This window comes from Paramisgurnus dabryanus, chromosome 4 (genome assembly GCF_030506205.2).
Source record: "Paramisgurnus dabryanus chromosome 4, PD_genome_1.1, whole genome shotgun sequence".
Taxonomy (NCBI): Eukaryota; Metazoa; Chordata; class Actinopteri; order Cypriniformes; family Cobitidae; genus Paramisgurnus; species Paramisgurnus dabryanus.
The window spans coordinates 49,617,715-49,640,078 of record NC_133340.1 but is presented as its reverse complement, the minus strand read 5'-3'; the positions used below and the strand labels follow the sequence as shown (position 1 = coordinate 49,640,078).

The following is a 22,364-nucleotide window of genomic DNA, read 5'->3' as shown; positions in this document are numbered from 1 at the left end:
ACGTCTTTTTTGTAACTAAATAAAAGCTATAACTTGATTTAGCCCAAAAAACAATGTCTAAATGATGTCTTGTGCTTGGTGAATCACGAAAATATTGCAGCTGTTTATCGGTGGATTTATTGTATTGTATATTATTAATCTGTGTGTGAGTGAATTTTTTATTTTACGTGACAATATTAAGTCAAATTCAAGTCAAGTCTTTTTATTAATTTATTTAATTGTTCTGTAATTTTAATTTATTAAAAGAAACCACTTCCATATAGTTTAATGACAAATTATAGCTCTAATATAGGCTAGGCCTTAAATCTAATATCTAACATCAAAGCGACTAGAATCAGACATAACAAGTCTGCTCGTTCTGCAATGAGAACCTAATTTCAATGGCTATTTTGTTCAACATTCACAAATGTTATAGGTACGAGAGTGTGTTTGGAACTTCTGCGGGCCTTTCATGTTAGGGTAAAATAAAACATGGCTTTGATGAAATGTAGGTTCAAAGTAATTAACCAATAGCATCGGGTCATATTATACTTTGCTGCCTGAGTATCCGCACCATTGTCGATAGAACGCTGGAGAGAGAAGTAGGCTATACCTGCGGTAACCATGGCCAGTCCTGCGAAACGTAAAGAGGAGGATTGGGACGTAGAAGGGTATCTACACAACGTTTCTCCGGCGAAAAACTCCAAAAAGAACCACAAATATTTTACTGCTGTGATTCAGACCGGGAGAAGGGACTTTCACAAGGTTGTGAGTTTTTCGATGGAAAAACTATCTCCGTTTTCTCACGCTTCAAAGACCGGGACAGCAGTGAAACTTAAGAACGTGCGGCGGTCTCTCAGTAAGTGCACAAATCAGTAACCTAAAAATAGAGTATCCATTTTAAGTTGTTTTCCGTATATATTTTTTAAAGTTGCCTATTTTATAATTTGCATTGTGTTATTCTTACAACGAATGCACTGTTAAAAAAAGATATTTATAAGATATGAATTCTGAAAGAATTTTTTTTATAGTGATTGAGCGCAAATGGGGTTTATTTTAGGCTACCGTTTACCGAATATCTTTTGTTGTTTTCTTGTAGGCTACTCCGATCCAAATGGATTCGATGTGATCTGTAATAGAACCACATCTCTTGATGTTGTGAGCGTTCCGTTCTCCCGCATTGCACCTCCAAGCAGTACAAGGCTGAGTGTAGCCGATGTTAAAGCTCTGGGACCCAGACAAAATGTAAGTAGCCTATTCTATATCTTGTTTTAAATTAATATATGCTATTGACAAAGAGAACTATTTTATGAAACTATTTTTTATATACTTGCAGGTAGGCGAGCTGGAAGCAAAAGTGATGTCCCGTGCAGCGCTTAGCAAAATCGTGCTGGTGAACAAAGAGGAGTGCGAACTGAAGGAGATATGGGTCAGCGACGGGACCGGAGAAATGAAACTCACACTCTGGGACAGCCTCATTTCTGAAGCTCAAATATCAAAATCATATTTGTTTTCGAATTTGTCTACACGAGAGATAAAAGGAGAAATTCGTCTAACGACAACTCCATCCAGCAAAATCAAAGAAATCCCGCCACTGAATGTACCTGATAGAGACGAAGATCCAGTCGACAGCGCTTCCTCCGCGACCCTGCGCGGTGTCGTCTCCGGTATTAAAATTATAGCCCGACATCGCTGTCCGAAGTGCCACAGCCTGCAGAATAATATTATCCCCAAATCTATTATGCACAGATGTGAAGCCTGTAAACTACTACAACGGTCATCTTCTTTCAAATCAACCTACGGAGGAGTTATTGTTCTCACGACAGACCAGGGAGATAACTCGTGTACGTTGTCAGATTTATGCCTGACTACTTACTTTGACAAATACGGCATAAACCATTCACCCAACGATCTGGAGTCCATTGAGGAACACTTCATTAATCGTTCTGAGTTTGAAATTACCATCAACGACGTTTCCCTGGTTACTTGCATAATGCACCCGACTCAGCAAAATGAAGATTGGGAAGATGATCAAGCGTTGATTAAAATGGATGGTGAAGGTGGCGTGGCTGGTGAAGGTGGCGTGGGTGGTGAAGGTGGCGTGGGTGGTGAGGGTGATCCTGTCGCTGGTGCTGAAGGTGGCGTGGCTGGTGACGACGGTGCTGGTGTCGCTGGTGCTAAAGGTGGAGTGGCTGGTAAGGTCGCTGAAGTTGGCGTGGGGTGTTCTTCAGGACGCCAGTATAGGCTAATTGACTAGAGTAGCTAATGTTAAAAAAGATATAAGGCTAGTTAAAATGCACATTTATAGTTAAATTAATTATATTGTTATATGTTATTGTATTTTTATATTGTAGGCTACTCACCCAAGTTGCATGTATGCACTTAATTGTTCTGTGTTATTGCATTTTTTTTTGTTCTATGGTTTGTACCTGTATTTTAAAGTGCCTTTAAAATTTAAAACAAGGTTAGTGTTTGTGATTCACTTTTTCATTAGGCTAGAACTACTTTTTTTTTTAAATTGCCAATAAGTTGTTTAATCTTTTGTTAATAAATTACTTTGTGTGTAATGAACATTTTTTGTTTCTATTATTCTGTAGCAGGTTTTCCTTTCAGTTTAATTTCCCAGAAGTTAGATTTGATCCTTAAAACAATTGTCGTAGACTAACTTAATAGCTAGCAAATTTAAATGCTCATTTAAAAAGCATCGGTGTTATCCAATACCCAATACTGTTATTATCCAATGTTGTTGGATTTTTTTTGTTGTTCTATGGTTTGAACCTGTATTTAAATGTGCTTTTAAAATTTAAAACAAGGTTAGTGTTTGTGATTCACTTTGTAATTAGTAGGCTAGGTTTACTTTTTTTTTGTTTGCCAATAAGTTGTTTGGTCTTTGGTTAATAAATGAGTTTGTATGTAATAAAAATTGCTTGTTTCCTTTATTTTGTATAAAGCTTGCCCTTCAGTTTAATTTCGCAGAAGTTATTTAAATAACTAATTTAAATAGTCATATAAAAAACAGCGGTATTATCCAAACTATTTCAATTATTAGCCTACGTTAAATGTAGCCTATTAAATAAGTTTACCTAGAGTATTTTACTTAGCAATTCAAGTAGCCAAGCATTAATTGAAAATATGAATTAAAAAAACTTGGTACAATAAACATTTAATTTTTTTCCAAAAAATATCAAGGTTGGCCACACGGCTATATGTAGTAGGCTATGGGTTTTAAAAGCGTGTTTGGTGCATTTACCTCAGTTTATTTCTGTAATATTGCTATTTTTTTCGGTAATAGTAATACAAATAACATGTTAATCCTGTTTTCTTCTCTGTTTATTCATGCTGTTAGTTATGTACATTTGAGACATTCATTGTCCTTATATGAATAGCATAGAGAAATAATAATGTTGTGATATTTATTGGCATGACCACCAGATTTTAAACATCCTTAATCCACACCTACTAATCTATCAAATAATATCCAAATATATTGTTTTGTGGAAAAAATGATTCTTTGTTATATTGTTTATGCGATCATAACGAATCACGTTTTTTATTTTATTTATACGCAGAAGCAGCGGTCAGCAGCTGCAGCGCACTCGGATCCGACCGCATAGCCTACTGCAATAAACATGTTCGGCGGCTTTTTACATCATATGCCGATAGGCTATGCCATTTAGGGAGGGACCGCTCACTGATCACCGTATTTTTGTAAATCCTGGACATGGACTTGCCGAACGGGTTGAGGACTTTTATATACTTTAATGAGCAGAGAGGCTGCACAGTTTGACCAGCGGGAAGCGGCCGCACATCAGGCTGCCAGACGGTGTTAACTTGCAATGTATAACTATTATCAGAACGGGCCACACCGGGGAAAAGTCCCAATTGCCACTCCTCCAAATAGACAGCTGCAGTCTATGACGTCACTTGCAATGTAGTAGGTCTATATACTAATACTGTAGTATAGGCCTACTGTTTATACAGTAAGTGCATTTTATTATTAAATACCCTAAACTGAGAACAGACTATTGGGTAAAGTAATTTGTTAATTACTAGAGTTGACATTTTAATACAACAAATTACCATAACAAGATAATTCAAGTACTTTAATATGGTCCGGGAACAATTTACTAAATTACTTAGTATATTTTCTGGGTATAATTTGTTAAATCAGGGAACAATTTTATAATTTGTGAGTGGTATGATTAATACATTTAGAGGGTTAATTACAGAACCGTGGTGGGTGAGTGTTTTTTTAAACTTTTATGTAGTTAATTTAATTAATTTGACCTATAATAAAATACAATAGTAATTTATTGTAAATTCTATTGTTTTGAACCATACCATAGTAAAATACGTTGATTTGTTGTGGTAATTCTGTAGTTGTTGTATAGTAATAACCTATAACAACTATAGTAAAATTAACAAATTACTTTACCCAGTGCTGTACTAAGTTTTCTACAACTATACACCAATTTACCTCTAATGAAGGGATCTCCAACCACGCTCCTGTAGAGCTATCTGTCCTGAACACTTTAGTTCCAACGCTGTTCCAACACACCTGCCTATAATTATCATGTAATCCTGAATAGCTTGATTAGCTGGTCCAGGTGTGTTTGATTGGGGTTGTAGCTAAAATTAGGACAGTAGCTCTACATGAGAAGGGTTGGAGCCCCCTGCTCTATGTAATCAAAATGATCAATAGATTGTATTTCTTTTGTCATAATATGGGTAAACTGTATTCTGGAATATTCATACATATAAATCCGTCAGGGTTTGAAATTAACTTTTTGACTCACTGGCTTATTTGGCTACTAAACAGATTTATTTTTATTGAGAAAAAATTAAAGTTAACAACTAATATAGCTTATACATGTATACAAAACAAACAACAAAATTCATACCATACAAACAAAAGAAAACAGTTAAAAAGCGATATAGTGATGTATGCAGGTAGTTTGGTAAGTTTTAGCAATGGAATATTTTAGTGATATAGATGGAGGCAATTTGAGACAACCATAGTGATAGAGTTCAAACTGATTAATACAAATAATAATGATAATAATATTATTAGTACGTGGTACTGTAGGAAAATAAATATCCTAAATTAAAAAAAAAACTAAACAATGTAACCTAAGGACATTTTTAAAAGTTTGAAAAAGCACCCAAGTGGTACGTTTTTTTTAAGTAATAAAAAATGTAAATATCACGTCTGTTTACTACAAAAACAGACAAAAATGGAAATTTTTTGAGACAATTTATTTAGGTGTCAAAATAACGTAATTATAATAACGTTGGAATATAATGTAAATATCACGCTCATTTACTTAGAAAAGAAAAGCAGACCAAAAGTATTGTAATTTATAATAATAATAATAATAATAATAATAATACAGACCAGCCAATACAATTATTGTAGACATACAATATTCTCTAGGCGTAGAAACCAATCTGCCAGTGAGCACAAATTTCTACTAGACAAAAGGAAAGGAAAAAAAACGGATTAACTGTCACAGCTTAGTTTTGTTAGTGAAAATAACCTATACCAAAATGTATTTAAAATTTATGTATTTTATACTAGGTATACTAGAACCTCATCATTCTTTATGAGACTTAATAATGAAACATTATTTTGAGAACGTCTTTATTGCCCAATTCAGATGTTTTATGTAAAGCATAAAGTGTGTTTTAATATCACTTTTAGTAAGAATAGGATGATCTCTGTATGATAGGCCTACTTGCAAAATAGTTTCGCAAAATCAAATGTAGTTCTAGAATTAAATTACATGTCTATATATTATTTTTACTAGCAATATTTACGGACAATTAAAGTGCATTAATCAAACTACTGAATTAATTCCAATTTATTTTTTACATTTATATTCCAATTTAGCAGATTTTAAATATGTCAATTTAGTATTACAAGCAGGATATTTTTATAGACTACATAAATACATAAATGTTTGTGTAGTAGGTTATACTTACCATAAAATAAATGTATTTCAAATAATTTTAATTATTCTATATTTATTTGATACAAGGGTGTGTCTGACAAGGCGAACGAACTGTTGCTGGAAATGTATTTCCGGTTTATTAGTGTCGATTGTAACTGACGTCACTTGCAGATATACACACTCCAGTACAGTAGGTGGCGGCATGCACCTAAACGTTGTTTGCACGTTGTTTGCAGTCCGCCATTAAATAAGAGAAGAAGAAGAAGAAGACGTCAGTTGCAGAGGTAGCCATTTTGTTTTGTACATTTTGAAGGTAAGAAACGTGTCCTTCTAATTTCTATTTAATCTGATTAATCCGTGCTTAATTTGTCGCCATTTATAATATATTTGAAAGTACTTTAATTAATTAGATGTAAGATGATATGTTTGTATGGTTTTCTTTGACAAGTAGGTATATATACATTGTTTTTTAATAAATAATAGAGACCCACGGTTGCTTACCCTTTCGTCGTTGTAAAGTTGAATGGCCTTAATAAAAAGAATCAGAGGTACCTTAAAGTATTTTTTTACGACATGTGTTACACTATTTATTTAAATTGTTGTGAAAGTATATTAGGGTTTGCTGAAAAGGATCTATATGTAATTTATTATTTACCGGAAATGTTAGTATCGAATAATGACATGTGCTCTTTAAGGACATAATTTAATTGTAATAGTACGTGAAGTGTTTATACTGTTTTGAGAAGGTATTATTCATGATCTATAGCGAATGATCTTTCTTTTATTGTTAACTAGCTGTATGTTTTTATTAGTCGAGTTTAAATCTGATTGAGTCTGCTGTCATAATCTGTGTCATTATGATGGTTTCTTGCAGCTTGAGTGTGTATTGGTAATTTTGTTGCCTGGACGTGCTATCAGAAATGTAATTTCCATTTCTGGAGTTGTAATTGATTACGATCTTATGCATTTAAGTAAAAAAAGGAGGGCTCGATGTGCACTTTTTTAAACCTAAGAAACTCGTATGTAGGCCTACGACATTTGTAATGCACGTAGGCCTAAAAGGCAGCATTATGGTAGAATCCGTCACGGGAACTCAAGCTTAGTTATTGTTACCGAACGGTCCGTTTTCACTGTTGCACCGGTGGCGGTGACCGCTGAAGTTAGATCTTTAATGTTAACATTTAGTTTACTTCGAGTCGGATGGACTGTCAGCCAGGGATGTCCGTTTCTGAGTAATTTTACTAATGTATTAGGCTAACTTGTGGATGAGCGCTGACTCACTCAAGACGCGAACGATTCAGTCCATTTGGTGCATTTTTTCGACCGGTTCAAAAGACGATTCGGACATCACTAGTATTGCGTTCATGTAAGCATATACAGATTTACATGTTTATCAGATTGTGTTGCGGATTGTACTCGGATTTTCATATATTTACATTTTGACCGTTTTATGACATTCACGCTAGGTTTTTGCAATCACGTGATTCTGATGACGGGCGAAATTCCGCTGGGGTCAGGGAATAAATGAACTGATAGTAATGTTAATTGTGTTAAGACACGTTCACTACAATGTTGAAATGCCACGGACGTGTGCTGTAACTATTTTGAGAAGGTATGATTGATAAGAAAACAATTGGAAAAGTGTTCCGCTTTTCAGTGCTGATGATACCTGCAGATACCATTAAAAAGTGTCTTGCATTATTATGCATATATCTAGTTAGCCCATGAGTTAAGGCTTTATTAGTCTAAAATAAGTTTGTTATTCCAGGTTCAGAGTCATGAATATTGTTATTCTGGGGCCGGATTCACAAAGCATTCTTAAGAAGAAAAATCTTCTTAACTGCCATTTTTTTCTTATATTCAAGCTTAAGAAAAAAGTTAAGAATATTTTGTATTCTCAAAAAAGCTTCTTAAGAAAGTTCTTATTTTTTCCTTAAGTATGTTCTTAAGAAAACACTTCAGAAGAATTCCATTTCTTGAAAAATAAACTGTCTTAAATAACATCTTAAAGTTAGGATAACCTTACAGGTTACAGTAGTCTTAAATCTCAAAATGTAAGATGTTTTATAAGTTAATTTGATTGTTTTAAATGTGACATGTTGTATTGTGTAGTCTAAAATTGCAATTTAATCTGTTACTTCAAATAGAGTTCAGAAGTTTAATAGCTTACTCAGTATTATGTCATGAAACACAAATAAGTATTAGTGATAATATTAGCAAACCTTTAACTTCCTTCGTAATACATTCATTGTGAATTTACTTAACTAAAAGTTGCTCTAAGCGGGAGGCGAACCGATAATCGCATGTCTAAATTGTTCTGTGTATTAGGTTATAGGCCCAAGTTCAAGCTTAATTTTCCACTCCCAATGTAGTAACATATTTAGCATTTTAATAACCAGAAAATGTTTGTTAACCTTTTACCATAGGTTTTGAATTATTGGAGTAATATTGTATTGTGACTGTGTAATAGCATGTCAATTTTTTGGTAAGCTGAATTTTATCTTTTTGTTGTGTTTTTCAGAAGACATTCAGAGCTGATTCAAGGTAAGTCATGCAGTGTTTCCCACAGGATTTAGAGAGACTTGTGGCGGTGATGACATCACAAGCTATTTAGCATATATATTTGAAGTCATCACGTTTTTGCGTTTCATCGAGTGTTGGCACCTGAAATAAGTTTCACACTTACTCTTTGAATGGTCAAATTTTTCATATTATCCGCTTTGTTTTCAGACATAAAACAAGTAGACTGTAAATTAGTGACTAAACATGACCCAGTAACACCTCATGTTTAATCCAACCACTGAACCTGCTGTTCCTTTAAAGGGATAGTTCACCCAAAAATGAAAATTCTGTCATCATTTTCTCACCCTCATGTTGTTACAAACCTGTATGTCTTTGTTCTGATAAACACAAAGGAAAATATTTTGATAAATGTTTGTAACCAAAACGTTCATGGACACCATTCACTTCTATAGTAGGAAAAAAGAATACTATGTAAGTAAATGGGGTCCACGAATGGTTTGGTTACAAACATCTCTTAAAATATATTCCTTTGTTTTCATCAGAACAACGAAATGTATACTGGTTTGTTACAACATTAGGGTGAGAAAATAATGACAGAATTTTCATTTTTTGGTGAACTATCCCTTTAAGTGCTGCCAAAATCCTGATTTATAAATGTGGCATCTTCTGACAGAATCACCATACATTTACATTAAAGCTTTACTGTTGTTGCTCTTCTCATCATGTTATGAGCCTTATTTTATTTTAAATATGAGAGAAAACGTTGTTTCTACACAGACAACTACGTGCATGTGTACGTGCACACCATATCATAGGGAGAGAGAAAGCTCTCACATCAAGACAATCTGTGTGTTTGTGCATGGGTACATGCATAACACTCCTGCTAACCTTTGTTTAGTCATGATAAACTAGATCAGTCGTCTTCTCGGTCAGTAACATCCGTGACTGATAACGTTTGCGTTAAAAAGAAAGTATATCGAAGTACGGACCTTAAAGCACCGCTGCCTTTTCACTGTCATGAGAGAGAGAGAGAGACACGTGCTGTTGAAGCGCTGCATGCAACATGAGAGAGAGGTGCGTGCTGAGTGCTCGCAACAATGAATTTAAGCAGTTTTAAACAGTAAAATATACATGTAAATGGGAATCCTAGAAAATCTATTCATGGCGGCCAGTGTTGATTTCATGGTGCTGCGCTACGAGAAAATCAATGTATGGGAAACACTGTCATGTTATATCATAGCTTCTTGTGTTAAAGTTGTAAATACATTTTATAGTTTAAAAGGGAAATAAAAGCATATTAGCCTTATTGATTATTTGACTGTCTTTGAGAAAAGGTATAAGTTTATTTTTGTGAATGTAAACGTGTTCAGGAAAATGTTTTTGTTAAGTGTAGGGGTGTGCGGTTTCAGAATTGGTGATGACGGTTATGACGTGAGTCAAATGTGACATTCCTAACATAACCGTCCACGTTTTGCGCGTTGCTGCATTTGTTTGTTAAAGGAGAACTGACAAATGAGCAGACACTGATTAGCTACTTGCTCTAAGTTTCTTTAAAATTAACAGCAAGACAACTAGCAGTGAATGTGCTTTCCCCGGGGCTTTGAACCAGATTGTTTTCCAATTGGTTCGTTCCGAACAGAAACAGTATTTTAACGTTTTCGGTTCAACCCTAAAATTGAGGTTCCTGAACTGGTTAATAACGTTCCATGTCAGCTGTGGGACATACAAATAAGTAGGCTGATCATTAAGACATTAAACTTAATTATTAGTCTGCATAATTTTCCTTTAGTCTCTATGTTGTCATCAAACATTAAAAAAGGTTACATTATGAAAGTGGCATAACTGTAATTCTGACATGCCTACATTTGTTGAGTGCATTTAAACACGCGCACACACACAGATGGAGGATGAATTCCAAACAGCGCTTCGGGAAGAAGATGCAGCATAAACATGTTGCTTCACATAAAGTGAAAATTGCATTGTTTTAGTGCTTTATTCGCCAAATGTATTTTACACAGTGGTGACACACTAGTGCAACTCTCTCTCTAGTTTATTCATCAAGAGTTCTGATCTTTGTAGGGCATAGGGATAATAACGTTTAATTGTTGGACCGCACACATTCAACCACATGTGCATCTCTGCTTATAGAAAATTGCTCACTTTAGCGCTTTTTGTGGTTAAATTGTTTAAAATCACTTAAGTGTTAACATTTGCAAGCCTTTGAAACACGTGCAAATTATCAACTTTTACCCTATTTAAATTCACAGGTGATCTGACCCATCATACTTCTTTGCCATTCAAAGCAGTCAGGAAAGTTAGCAGATTAACATTTGATGATTTGAACTTGAAAAGCGGTGTACTGGCGCCTTTCTGCGGTTAAAACAACTTTCCTCCTTAAGATCATTTATGTTTATTTGATATTATAAATTAACTAGAAGGAAGAGATGATTTGAAAGGTGAGACTTTGTTTAATATGTTTAATATCAAAAGTAACCTGGTCTGTCCTGTGTGTTAGCGTGTCTCTGGGTCAGCGTTGTATTTTTCACTGCGTGTGAATATGGTGGGCTGTGAGAGTGGGGTATCTTGTCGGACATAGCGATAGAAAACTAAGGGGGTCGGGTCTTTGTGAACGGTCAATTGACCTGATATATTTTTCAAAAAATATATTTTAATAACACAGTTTTGGCGGTTATAGAGTTCAAATGACTGTGTTCAACCATAACCGTCGGTCTCACGGTTATATAATAACAGTCACACCCCTAGTTAAGTGTTCAAATAATCTTCTTGTTCTGTATAAACAATACGTTATTTGTTTCATTAGTGCAATGTTTAAAAAATATTATTTCCCTATTTGTTTACTCTATTCAAAACCATATATCAGATGCATATTACTATACCTGTATTAAGTAAACAAAATGCTTACTCTTCACTTTTGCTTTGCACAGTGACAATGTAAAGATGGTGTAAGGGAATGTGAGATGCATTTTTATCTGTATGTATGAAGTAGGAGAATTCAGCATCATTGTCTAATTTGTTTGTTTGTTTGTTTTTTTGTGTTGTCTTTTTTATATGATACGTGGAATGAATGATGCAGTGCTGAGGTAAGTGTAATTTTACATACCATAATTTTCAGTAAATAGCAGATCAGTCAGATTTAGATTTCACCACTGTCAATGATGTAAAAATTGGGCTGGGCGATATGCCATTAGTAGGGCTGTGCAAAAAAACTCATAGATTTTTTGATTAATCATTTTTTTTAAATGTGGTCGAAGCTAAATTGATTCTTAAAGACAACAAATAGTTTTTTTTTTTTCGTATTCAGGGTTCTAATTTTGGCGTGGTATTGCGCATCATTTTAATTCATATTTATTCAGATGTTTTGATTCAATTTTTATTCACAAGCTCTCAATTCGATTTGATTCGGATTTTGATTATCTATTCTAAATTAATAAAGAAATTAAGAGCCACAAATCTGTACATTAAACTTTTTATTTTAGGGACATTTGGGTACATTAAAAAGAACCAAACTCTATTTCAAATGCATACAATGAATAGAAATTTTGATGCAAGTGAGAAAAGTTGCTTGCCTTGATCAAACAGGATTAGGTTATTTTATGTTTAACAAGCCTATGAACAGTGTAGGAAAACTAATACTGGCTTTTGGGTGATTGATAGATAAATATCAGGGCCTGAATTTTGGGATTTGTTTTAATTATTTGGGAAGGGGTTTAAAGGGATAGTCAACCAATTTTTTTTTAGTTTCGGCAGTAATAACTTACTCTCATGTTGTTCCAACCATGTAACATTTTCGTTCATTTTTGAAAAACAATTTAAGATATTTATGATGAAATCTGAAAGCTGGATTATTCCTCCATAGACCTCTAAGGGATTTTAACTTGCCTGCTCAGAAAACATATTAAAGATAGTGTTAAAATAGTGCAAGTGACTACAGTTGCTCAGCCTTAAGTTTATCAAGCGACGATAGTAGTTTTTGTGCGCCAAAAACAAACAAAAATAACACATTTATTCCACTATACATTTATTCCCCAGTGAGCTTGAGTGTGATTATGTAGTCTAACTGGGCAGAGCTTCTGGGTTCTATGTCACCACGTAGGCTCACTATTAACTGATGCTGTGTCGTGTGTGTGATGTGTGTGACATGAAACACAGAAGCGTTGTGCAGTTAGACCAGTGATGTTCAACCCCGGTCCTCGAGGACCCCCTTCCAGAAAGTTTGAGATGTCTCCTTATTTGAAACACCTGAACCAACTCATTAGGCTGCTTCCTGAATGTTTCCCTAACAAGTTAATGAGTTTAATCAGGTGTGTTAATTAAGGAGACGTCTAAAACATTCTGGAAGGGGGTCCTCGAGGACCAGGGTTGAGGGAAAACTGAGTTAGACTATGTGAACACACTCAAGGCCAACAGAGTAGAAAAATGAATAGTGGAATAAAGTTATTTTTTTTTGTTTTTCGCGCACAAAAAGTATTCTCGTCGCTTGATAAACTTATTGTTGAGCCACTGTAGTCATGTGGACTATTTAAACAACGTGTTTAATATGTTTTCTGGGCAGGGAAGTTTCAGTCTCTTAGAAGCCAATAGAGGAGTGATACAGCTCTCAGATTTCATCATAAATATCTTAATTTGTGTTTCGAAGATTAACTCTTTCGCCGCCAGCGTTTTTCATGATTTTCACAAAAGTTTAATGCCTTCCAGAAAATGTTCTTCTTTAAAAATATAAACATACAATATATCAAATGAAAGAACAGACCCTCTGCTTTCAAACAAACAAAAAAATGTTTCATCTTACCTTCAGTTCTTTTGTAATCAGCTTTTGAATATGGGTAGGTTTCTGCAAAAACACCACATTTTGAGCAAAAAGTAGAGATAATTCCATTTTTGTGATGGACTCTTCATAGAGTTCCCATTCTATAATTCGAAATACTCGTCATTGGCAGGAAAGCGTTTTCTCTTGATTGATGAGATATCTCGTCAATGGCAGCGAAAGAGTTATTAGGGAATTAATTGAGACACATGGATTGTGTTTTTACAATGGGGGTAATTTGAGTTTATGCAAAACATGGAAATTTGATTTCAATGTTTGAATTAAATTTTAAAAAAGTAGCACAAATAAATACAATGAAATAAAGAGAAAAAAGTTTGGGTAGGTCTAACACAGTATTCAGAAATACCACAGTAACTAATAAAAGTAATGAAATGTAAAATAACACTAGATAGTCTTTTAGGTCTGACTAATTTAAATATTAGACTATTAATCCTGATTCTTAACAATTAAAGCTATCTTTTGTTTCGACCACAAATTTAATGACAGACACATATGACTGTGTTCACTTTAAGCAGTGCATGAATCCATTACTGTTTTATTATATGGTCACGTGTGTTATGATTAATACATACCTTAAAAGGTTACTCATCAAGACCAGAGTTTAATAGTAATGTACAGAGTAATATACAGGTTTGTTGCTCTTAATGTCTTTGTATTAATTAATAATCAAAAATTTAATTGAGAATCGAAATGCAGGTTGAATCGAATTGTGAGTTTGCGAATTGAATCGGAATATCTGAATTAATACCCAGCCCTAGTCATCAGTCAACGGTATCAATATACATCACCGGTATATCATTGTCGTTAACTAACTATATAAAAAAAACGTTTTATGTAGTGCTCGTTATTTTCACGTAACCTTACATGTGTACTTTCCACACATGTAAAAATGTGTGTAAAGTACGGCGGTGCCACTGTCTTCTTGTTTCAAGGCACTTGTCCTCCTGTGGCATTTGTCGTTGCTATGCAACCATGATCTGGGCAGGTGCGTTACATTTGACTGTGATTTGTATGTAGTTAGAGATGGTGCGAGTTCTACAACGTTGCACAGCATCAAATTGCAAACATACTGAAAGTGAAACAAAATTGTACTACTTATTATTAGGTGTTTTACGGACATTTTATCAGTTAAGACCTATTAAGCACAAGCCGATCTTAACCTGATAAGGAACACTGTGCCATACACGGTACACCCCCTCCCTTGTACGTGAGGCTGCATTACGTCATTGTAACTTTGAAGCATTAAATCTTCAAAATATACGGTCATGCGGCATATCGTTGTAAAGCTTAGACTTTCGGGATTCCATTAAGCGCACACACAAAGCATAATATGATTTTTAGCAGTCATAAAACTGTAATCTAGTTGTTAGTTATCTGAACCGGGCGGTGCCGATTTAGGATATTTACTTACCTTCAAAATCTTCCCTTTATCCGCTTCGGTGAAATTGTTCAAAACAAATTGTTCCTGAATCCCCAAAAGTCCAAGGAAATGGAATATCCAAGCCTTTTAATCCAAAACGATTTGTTCATCTCACAATCTTGACGTTTCTGACCGAATTACAATATAAATACTGTATACAATTAGTTCACTAAAGGACATTCGTTTGAATCTCATTTTTCATTCACGATTTATAATGAATATATTCGTATGTCACGTTTATTGTGCAACGTCTGAGGAACAAATACGCCCCAGTGTGGAATTTTAGCCGTTCCATAAGAGGCTACGCAAGTCACATTGTTATTACCGGGACAGAGAAAGCTTTTTAATTTGCCACTGAATTAATAACATTGCTTTGAGATGTATTGAGAAACATTCAAATATCACACTGTGTTGATGTGGAAACCAGAAGAAGCACTGTGCCATTAAAGGAATAGTCTACCCATTTGCCATATTAAACTATGTTATTACCTCAACTTAGACAAATTAATACATATCTATCTTTTTTCAATGCGTGCACTGTACAGCGCGTCGTGCATGTGTAAGCATTTAGTCTAGACCCATTCATTCCTATGGTACCAACAGGGAAGCCACCAAACACTTCTGTGTTTTCCCTATTTAAAGACTGTTATATGAGGAGTTATACCAGTAAGTATGGTGCCACAAAATAAAACTTTTTTTTGGTACCATAGGAATGAATGGGTCTGGGCTAAATGCTAACACATTCACAATGCGCTGTACAGTGCATGCATTGAAAAAAGATAGGTATGTATAAATTCGTCTAGGTTGAGGTAAAAACATAGTTTAACATGACAAAAGGGTAGACTATTCCTTTAATGTACTAGTTAATATAGGTTTTAAAGGTGCAGTGTGTAATTTTTAGAAGGATCTAAAATTAATTTGTTCAGGAGGTTTTAGATGAAATGATATGCAAATTGTTAAGGGCACACATCAATTTATTTGCTAAGGTTTTTGTTTGTTTAAATGAATTTGATTAATATTATAAATTGAATATTACAGGCTAGGGAGTAAAATGAAATAAGAAATCACTGTGCTAAACTTGTTTTTCTTTGTGTCTTTTTATGTATTTGCAGATGCCACGCGGAAAGGGTTTCCGTCGGGCCCAGGCGGCGAAGAGGAGAAATGCTGAGCGTCATTTGCTCAGGTCCTTCCTGGACTTAAAAGAGGTTGTGCCTCCTCTGAAAAAAAAGGCACCCCACAGCTCTGTAGAGAATTGTCCAAACTGCCGTGAGGCTCCAAATGCTTGCCAAAACTGCCGTGAGGCTCCAAATGCTTGCCAAAACTGCCGTGAGGCTCCAAATGCTTGCCAAAACTGCCGTGAGGCTCCAAATGCTTGCCAAAACTGCCGTGAGGCTCCAAATGCTTGCCAAAAGTGCCGCGAGGCTCCAAATGCTTGCCAAAACTGCCGCGAGGCTCCAAATGCTTGCCAAAACTGCCGCGAGGCTCCAAATGCTTGCCAAAACTGCCGCGAGGCTCCAAATGATTGCCAAAACTGCCGCGAGGCTCCAAATGATTGCCAAAACTGCCGCGAGGCTTCAAATGATTGTCAAAACTGCCGCGAGGCACCAAATACTTGTCAAAACTGCCCTGAGGCACCAAATACTTGTCAAAACTGTCCTGAGGCACCAAATACTTGTCAAAACTCCTCCCGCAAGGCACCAAATACTTGTTATAGTGGCTCAAAGGCTGCTGAAGCTTGTCAAAGTTGGGGTAATATTAACAGTGATTTGCATGTCATTAACTCTGATCCTTTTCCACTGAAAGTCATACAGGGTTCCTTTCATCAGGGTGATTCTCGCTTTGGTTTCAACAGTGGCAGACAGTGTGCAGTAAACAGTGTCACAGCTGTCATGATGAGTGTGATGAAGGATGTGCTGACCTGGACAACAGAAGACCTGAATGCTGTTCTAATGCAAGGAGATGAGCTGTACACATGTATGCGACTGCAGGGGAAGATCAATGATGACACGGGCCGGGGACATGTTTCTGTTGCTGAATTGCCAAACGTGCACACACTGCACAACACAATATTTTCAATAAACTTTGCCGAATCTTTCTCAGGTGTTATTGGTGTTGATCTATATGATGAAGCTGTACAAGATGTATGCATGCCCTTAGATGAAGCACTTCAGAGGACACTATTAAATGATGATGCATGTTTGTTAAATATTAAAGACTATATTTGTGCCGTTATAAAGGCAGGTACAACATATGCTGTAGTTGATTCTCATTCTCGTAATAGTAAAGGTATGGTTCAATATAACGGAACAAGTGTAGTAGTATACTGTGATGACATATATGTGTTATTTAATCATGTTAATAATCTTGCAATGTCACTGAATGCTCAGGGAACCCCATTCGAAGTGACGGGTGTGAAAGCATCTGTAATTGGTAAGGATTCAACTGCTGAGACAAGTTCTTGTGAGTCTGGTCAACAAAGCAGCATTTGTCAAGTTTCACCTAAAGCAACAGGTGACAATAGTAAGTGTATTAAAGGTAATGGTAAACAAACGTGTTCAGACAGGCCAGTACTGTGCAAACTGAATCAGACGTACGGGGATTCCAATGAGAAGAGTAAACTACAGGCTGAACCAAAGCTTACACATGTGAGCAAGTTGTGTGATAATTTATCAATGGATGATGTCATTATTTTAGAAACTGTAAATACAGAGTTCAATTTCAAACCTTTAATTTCCACAGATCAGGATGCTTTGTGTAAACGTTTACAACTGACTAATGAATACAATGGTGTACAAGGTAGGACTTTGTGTTTGTTAAGAATACCGTGTAAAACAAAGAGCATCAAGGCAGACGGTAACTGCTTTTATCGATCAGTAGCACACGCAGTATGTGGCAATGAAGAGAAACACCTTAAAATAAGACGTGCAGTTGTGAAACATCTTGAAGCTAACAGTTCTAAGTTTGTGAGGTATTTAAGAGAAGAGTACAGATCACTAAAAGATTATGTGACGCAGTGTAAAATGTATTACTCCGGATCTTGGGCCACAGAAATTGACATTTTTTGTACGGCTGATTTGTTGAAAATAAATATATTCACCTTCAATAATGGCAGATGGAATGTGCATGCACCCACTGGTCAGTCATTTACAGATAATGCAATTTATTTGAACCACTGCAACAGTAATCACTATGAAGTTGTTACATGTGTTAAAAATCAGGACAATGTTTGTGCAGAAGCATGCAAAAGTGTAGGAGATGATAATAGCATTAAACAGTGTTTACGAAAAAGAAAGTCAAATGAACCAATTGAGCACCTCAAAAATAAGCGAGAACGTGTAAGATACAATAGTGATAATGAATTCAGACAGAGAAAAATACATAACCAAAAATTTAAATATTCTGACGATGATTTATACAGACAGAGTAAGATTAATAACTCCAAAACTAAATACTTGGAAAATAGTCAATACAGACAGAATAAGATTGACAACGCCAAAAAGAAGTATGAAAACAGTGACTATAAAAAAAAGAAACTTAAAAATCTCAGAGATAAATATAAGACTGATTTAAATGTACATCAATCAAAGTGTGAAAAATCAAAGATGAAGTATTCCACAAATATTAATTTTCAAAAATATGTTAAGCTGTATTCTAACACCAAGTATAAATCAAATGAAGCCTTTAGATCAAGGTTGTGTGAGTATTCCAAACAAAAGTATTACAGAAGTCTAATATTTAAAGCAAAGCTACGCCAGTATTCTCATAAAAAGTATCATGAAAACCCAACATTTAAAGCAAAGGTATGTCAGTATTCTCATAAAAAATATCATGGAAACTTAACATTTAAGACAACTGTTTGTGAATATTCCAAGCAAAAATATTATAGTGATGAAAAGTTTCGCATTAGTAAAATACAAAAAGGATGTGCAATGTATGCAAAACAGAAGGAAAGACACAATGATATTGATTTCACTATTAATCTGTTTCGTCAAGAAGTCAGTAGAGGCCCAGAATGTGTTTGTTGTGTATGTCATCGTTTATTGTTCAGAAAACAGGTTATTGAATGTATAAGAGATTGTTATGAACAAAAAGGACACAAAATAGCTGATTTAAGCAAAATATGTATCACACTCAAGTATTTACATGCATGTAACAATGAATGTAAGTCTAATTGTTATTTATATGGCAATTTGTCATGTAAATTGTGGATTTGCTATACATGCCATCGAAAAATCCTTAGAGGAAAACTACCTGAAGAGAGTGTTGCCAACAATATGCATTTGGTGGAGATTCCAAAAGAATTAAAATGTTTAAATTCATTGGAACATCATCTAATAGCACTCAATATTCCTTTCTTACGTCTTCTTTGTGTGCCTCGGGGTCAACAGCGAGGTGTTCATGGGCCTGTCGTCTGTGTTCCAGTAAATACTACAAAGATGACCAACATTCTTCCACGAAATGAATGTAATGACCATATGATAAAGATTAAACTGAAACGAAAATTAACATACAAAGGTCATTATGAATATAAATATGTCCACACAGATCATGTAAGAAATGCTTTATGGTATCTGTTGAAACACAATAAATTGTATAAAGATGTGGAGTTTAATGAGCAGTGGGTCAACTCATTGAGTGAGCCAGATGTTACACAAAGTAATGCTAATGATGAAATGGATGATGATAATGTATCAGATAAAAGTGGTGATGAAGTTGAAGAAGGTGAAGAATTGGAAATTCAGACAGAAGAAGATTTAAGTTTTATTGCAGAGCAAAATGGTCTTTTGTCAGACACATCACTACAGCCTGTTGATATTGGTTCAGAAGTTATTGATCAGCATTTTCATGATGTACTAAATGTAGCACCAGCTGAAGGTAACAGTCCTGTTAGGTTGTTATCAGATAAAACAAATGAGGCAAAGTGCTTTCCTGTTCTCTATCCGACTGGTGGTCCAACATTTCATGATGCCAGACCAGAAAAAATCACATTGACAAGATACCTGAATGCACGAATACTAAATGCTGATGGACGTTTTGCACAGAACACAGACTTCATTTTTTATGCACAATATATATCAGAAGTTGATCAAATTGTATCTAATGTCTCAATTGCATTACGCAAAGGTTATGAGAAAGATGAGTTATCAAAGGTAACATCAGATATGCTGACAAATTCTGATAACTTACAAAAAATACTGAAGTATAATGAAGGATATAAGTTTTTGAGACCTGTCAGAGGGACACCTCCCTATTGGATGTCTACACAGAAAGATCTCTTTGCACTGATTAGACAACTTGGCATACCGACTTTCTTTGCATCTTTTAGTTCTGCGGATCTGAGATGGCCTGAAATGATGAACACCATTATTAAACAAGAGGGTAAACAAATCAGTTTTGAAGAGCTTGAGTGGTCTGAAAAATGTGCATTTTTGAGACGAAATCCTGTCACTGCAGCGAGGATGTTTGATCACAGATGGCATTGTTTTCTGAAACATGTCATTATGTCTCCAGCTGAACCTATTGGTAAAATAAAAGATTATTTTTATCGTGTTGAATTCCAACAACGTGGTTCTCCTCATGTTCACTGTCTGTTTTGGGTAGAAAATGCTCCAAAGCTTAATTATGATGATGAAGCTAATGATCCTGTGGTTGCTGATTTCATTGACACATATATCACCTGTGAGACACCACCAGAGCAAGACACTGAACTCTTTGAAATAGTAAACAGTGTGCAGAAGCACAGTACTAAACATTCAAAAACATGTCGCAAGAAAAATACAGTATGTCGTTTTAATTTCCCAAGACCTCCGTCTAGTCGTACCTTTATTACAAGAGCATCTAATGCAGATGAGTCCAAAGGGAATGATGACGATGAAACAGCAAGTGCAATTATAAAGAAAGTTAAAACTGCATTAAACTCTGATGTGAATTTTGATTCAGTTGATGCGTTTTTTTTATTTCTGGGAATTGATCAGACTGTGTTTGAGAAAGCATACAACAAATGTTCTAAAAAGAAAAGCATTGTCCTGAAAAGAAATACAAAAGATATTTGGGTAAACCAGTATAACAGAGATTTACTGCGTGCTTGGCAAGGGAATATGGATATTCAGTATGTCACAGATGCTTTTTCTGTTGTGGTTTATATTATAAGTTACATCACAAAGGCTGAGCAAGAAATGGGACTGTTACTTCAACGTGCACAAAATGAAGCTATGAATGGTAATCTTGAAGCTAAAGCATCATTAAAACAATTGGGAAGTTTGTATTTGCACAGTAGAGAGCTTTCCGCGCAAGAAGCCGTGTACAGACTGACAGGCATGCATTTAAAGGAATGTTCACGTAAAGTACAATTCATTCCATTAGGACCAAATCCTGTTAAGATGAGTTTGCCTTTGCATCTACTACAAAATAAAGTGGAGAAAGACCAGTCTGATGATGAAAGCAGTTATTGGATGACAAGTGTTGTTGACAGGTACAAGAACAGACCTCAGACAGAACCAATGAAAAATCTTTGTCTTGCCAGTTTTTGTTCAGAGTACAGAGTTTTGTCAAAATCTGAAGTTTCTTCACAAAAGCAAGTTATTAAACTCAATAATAATTCTGGTTATGTGAAACGAAGGACACGAACTGAACCTGCAGTTGTGAGATATCCAAGATTTTCACCCACAAAAGATCCAGAAAAATATTATCAGTCATTGCTTCAGCTTTTTCTACCATATTATGATGACTGTCATCTTAAGCCTAGCAACTATGTGACATACGAGGACTTTTACAACAGTGGTGTCATAAAAATTGGTTGTACACTGCATAAAGTAAAATCAATTGTTGACTGCAACAGAGAATTGTTTGAAAAGGAAAGTGACAAAATAGAAAAAGCTAAACAGCTTTTGGAGCAGGATATAGATTTAGAGGATGCTTGGGCTGCAATATGTCCTGAAACTGAAAGACAGCGTCATGAATGTATTGAAATATTGAAGAATAAAGTATTACCTGAAGATGATACTCGGGAAGTGATTCCAGATCTTACAGGTAACCCTCAAACTGTTTGTACTATTGAAACCAACCACACTATTATGCCCAGAGATGCTGCATTGGATTTACTACGGTCATTAAATGAGGAGCAATCTGCTATATTCTATAAAGTCCGGAAGTGGTGTCTACAGAAAATACTTGGACAGAACCCTGACCCTTTCAGATTATTTATTACTGGTGGAGCAGGAACAGGAAAAAGTCATTTAATTAAGGCAATACACTATGAATCATCCAGACTATTATCTCAGTTGTCTGAAAATCCTGATGATGTTACTGTGCTTTTAACAGCTTCAACAGGAGTAGCAGCTTTTAATGTTGGTGCTTCAACTATTCATAATACATTTTCAATTGGTGCAAATGTCAGATTGCCATATCAGCCACTCGGTGATGAAAAATTAAACTCTTTACGTGTGAGCATTGGTAATTTGCAAATCTTGATTATTGATGAAGTCTCTATGGTTGACCATCGTCTGTTGTCATATATTCATGGAAGGTTGCGACAAATAAAACAAACTGGTGATTACTCTCTATTTGGAAAAGTCAGCATTATTGCTGTGGGTGATTTCTATCAGTTACCGCCTGTAAAGGGTACTGCTCTTTATTCTGATGCAAA

General features: G+C 35.2%; 1 protein-coding gene and 1 long non-coding RNA gene across 2 annotated transcripts in view; both read left to right on the top strand.

Moving 5' to 3' along the window:
* The window catches only part of LOC135736114 (uncharacterized), a 377,783-nt gene that overhangs the window by 228,740 nt on the left and 126,679 nt on the right, over positions 1-22,364 (top strand). The gene's annotated exons all lie outside the window — the stretch shown is intronic.
* Positions 592-2,815, top strand: LOC135735556 (uncharacterized). Its single transcript, XM_065253970.1, has 3 exons — positions 592-838; positions 1,079-1,224; positions 1,316-2,815. The coding sequence occupies exons 1-3, from the start codon at positions 604-606 to the stop codon at positions 2,234-2,236; spliced, it is 1,302 nt and encodes a 433-aa protein (XP_065110042.1). The 5' UTR covers positions 592-603; the 3' UTR covers positions 2,237-2,815.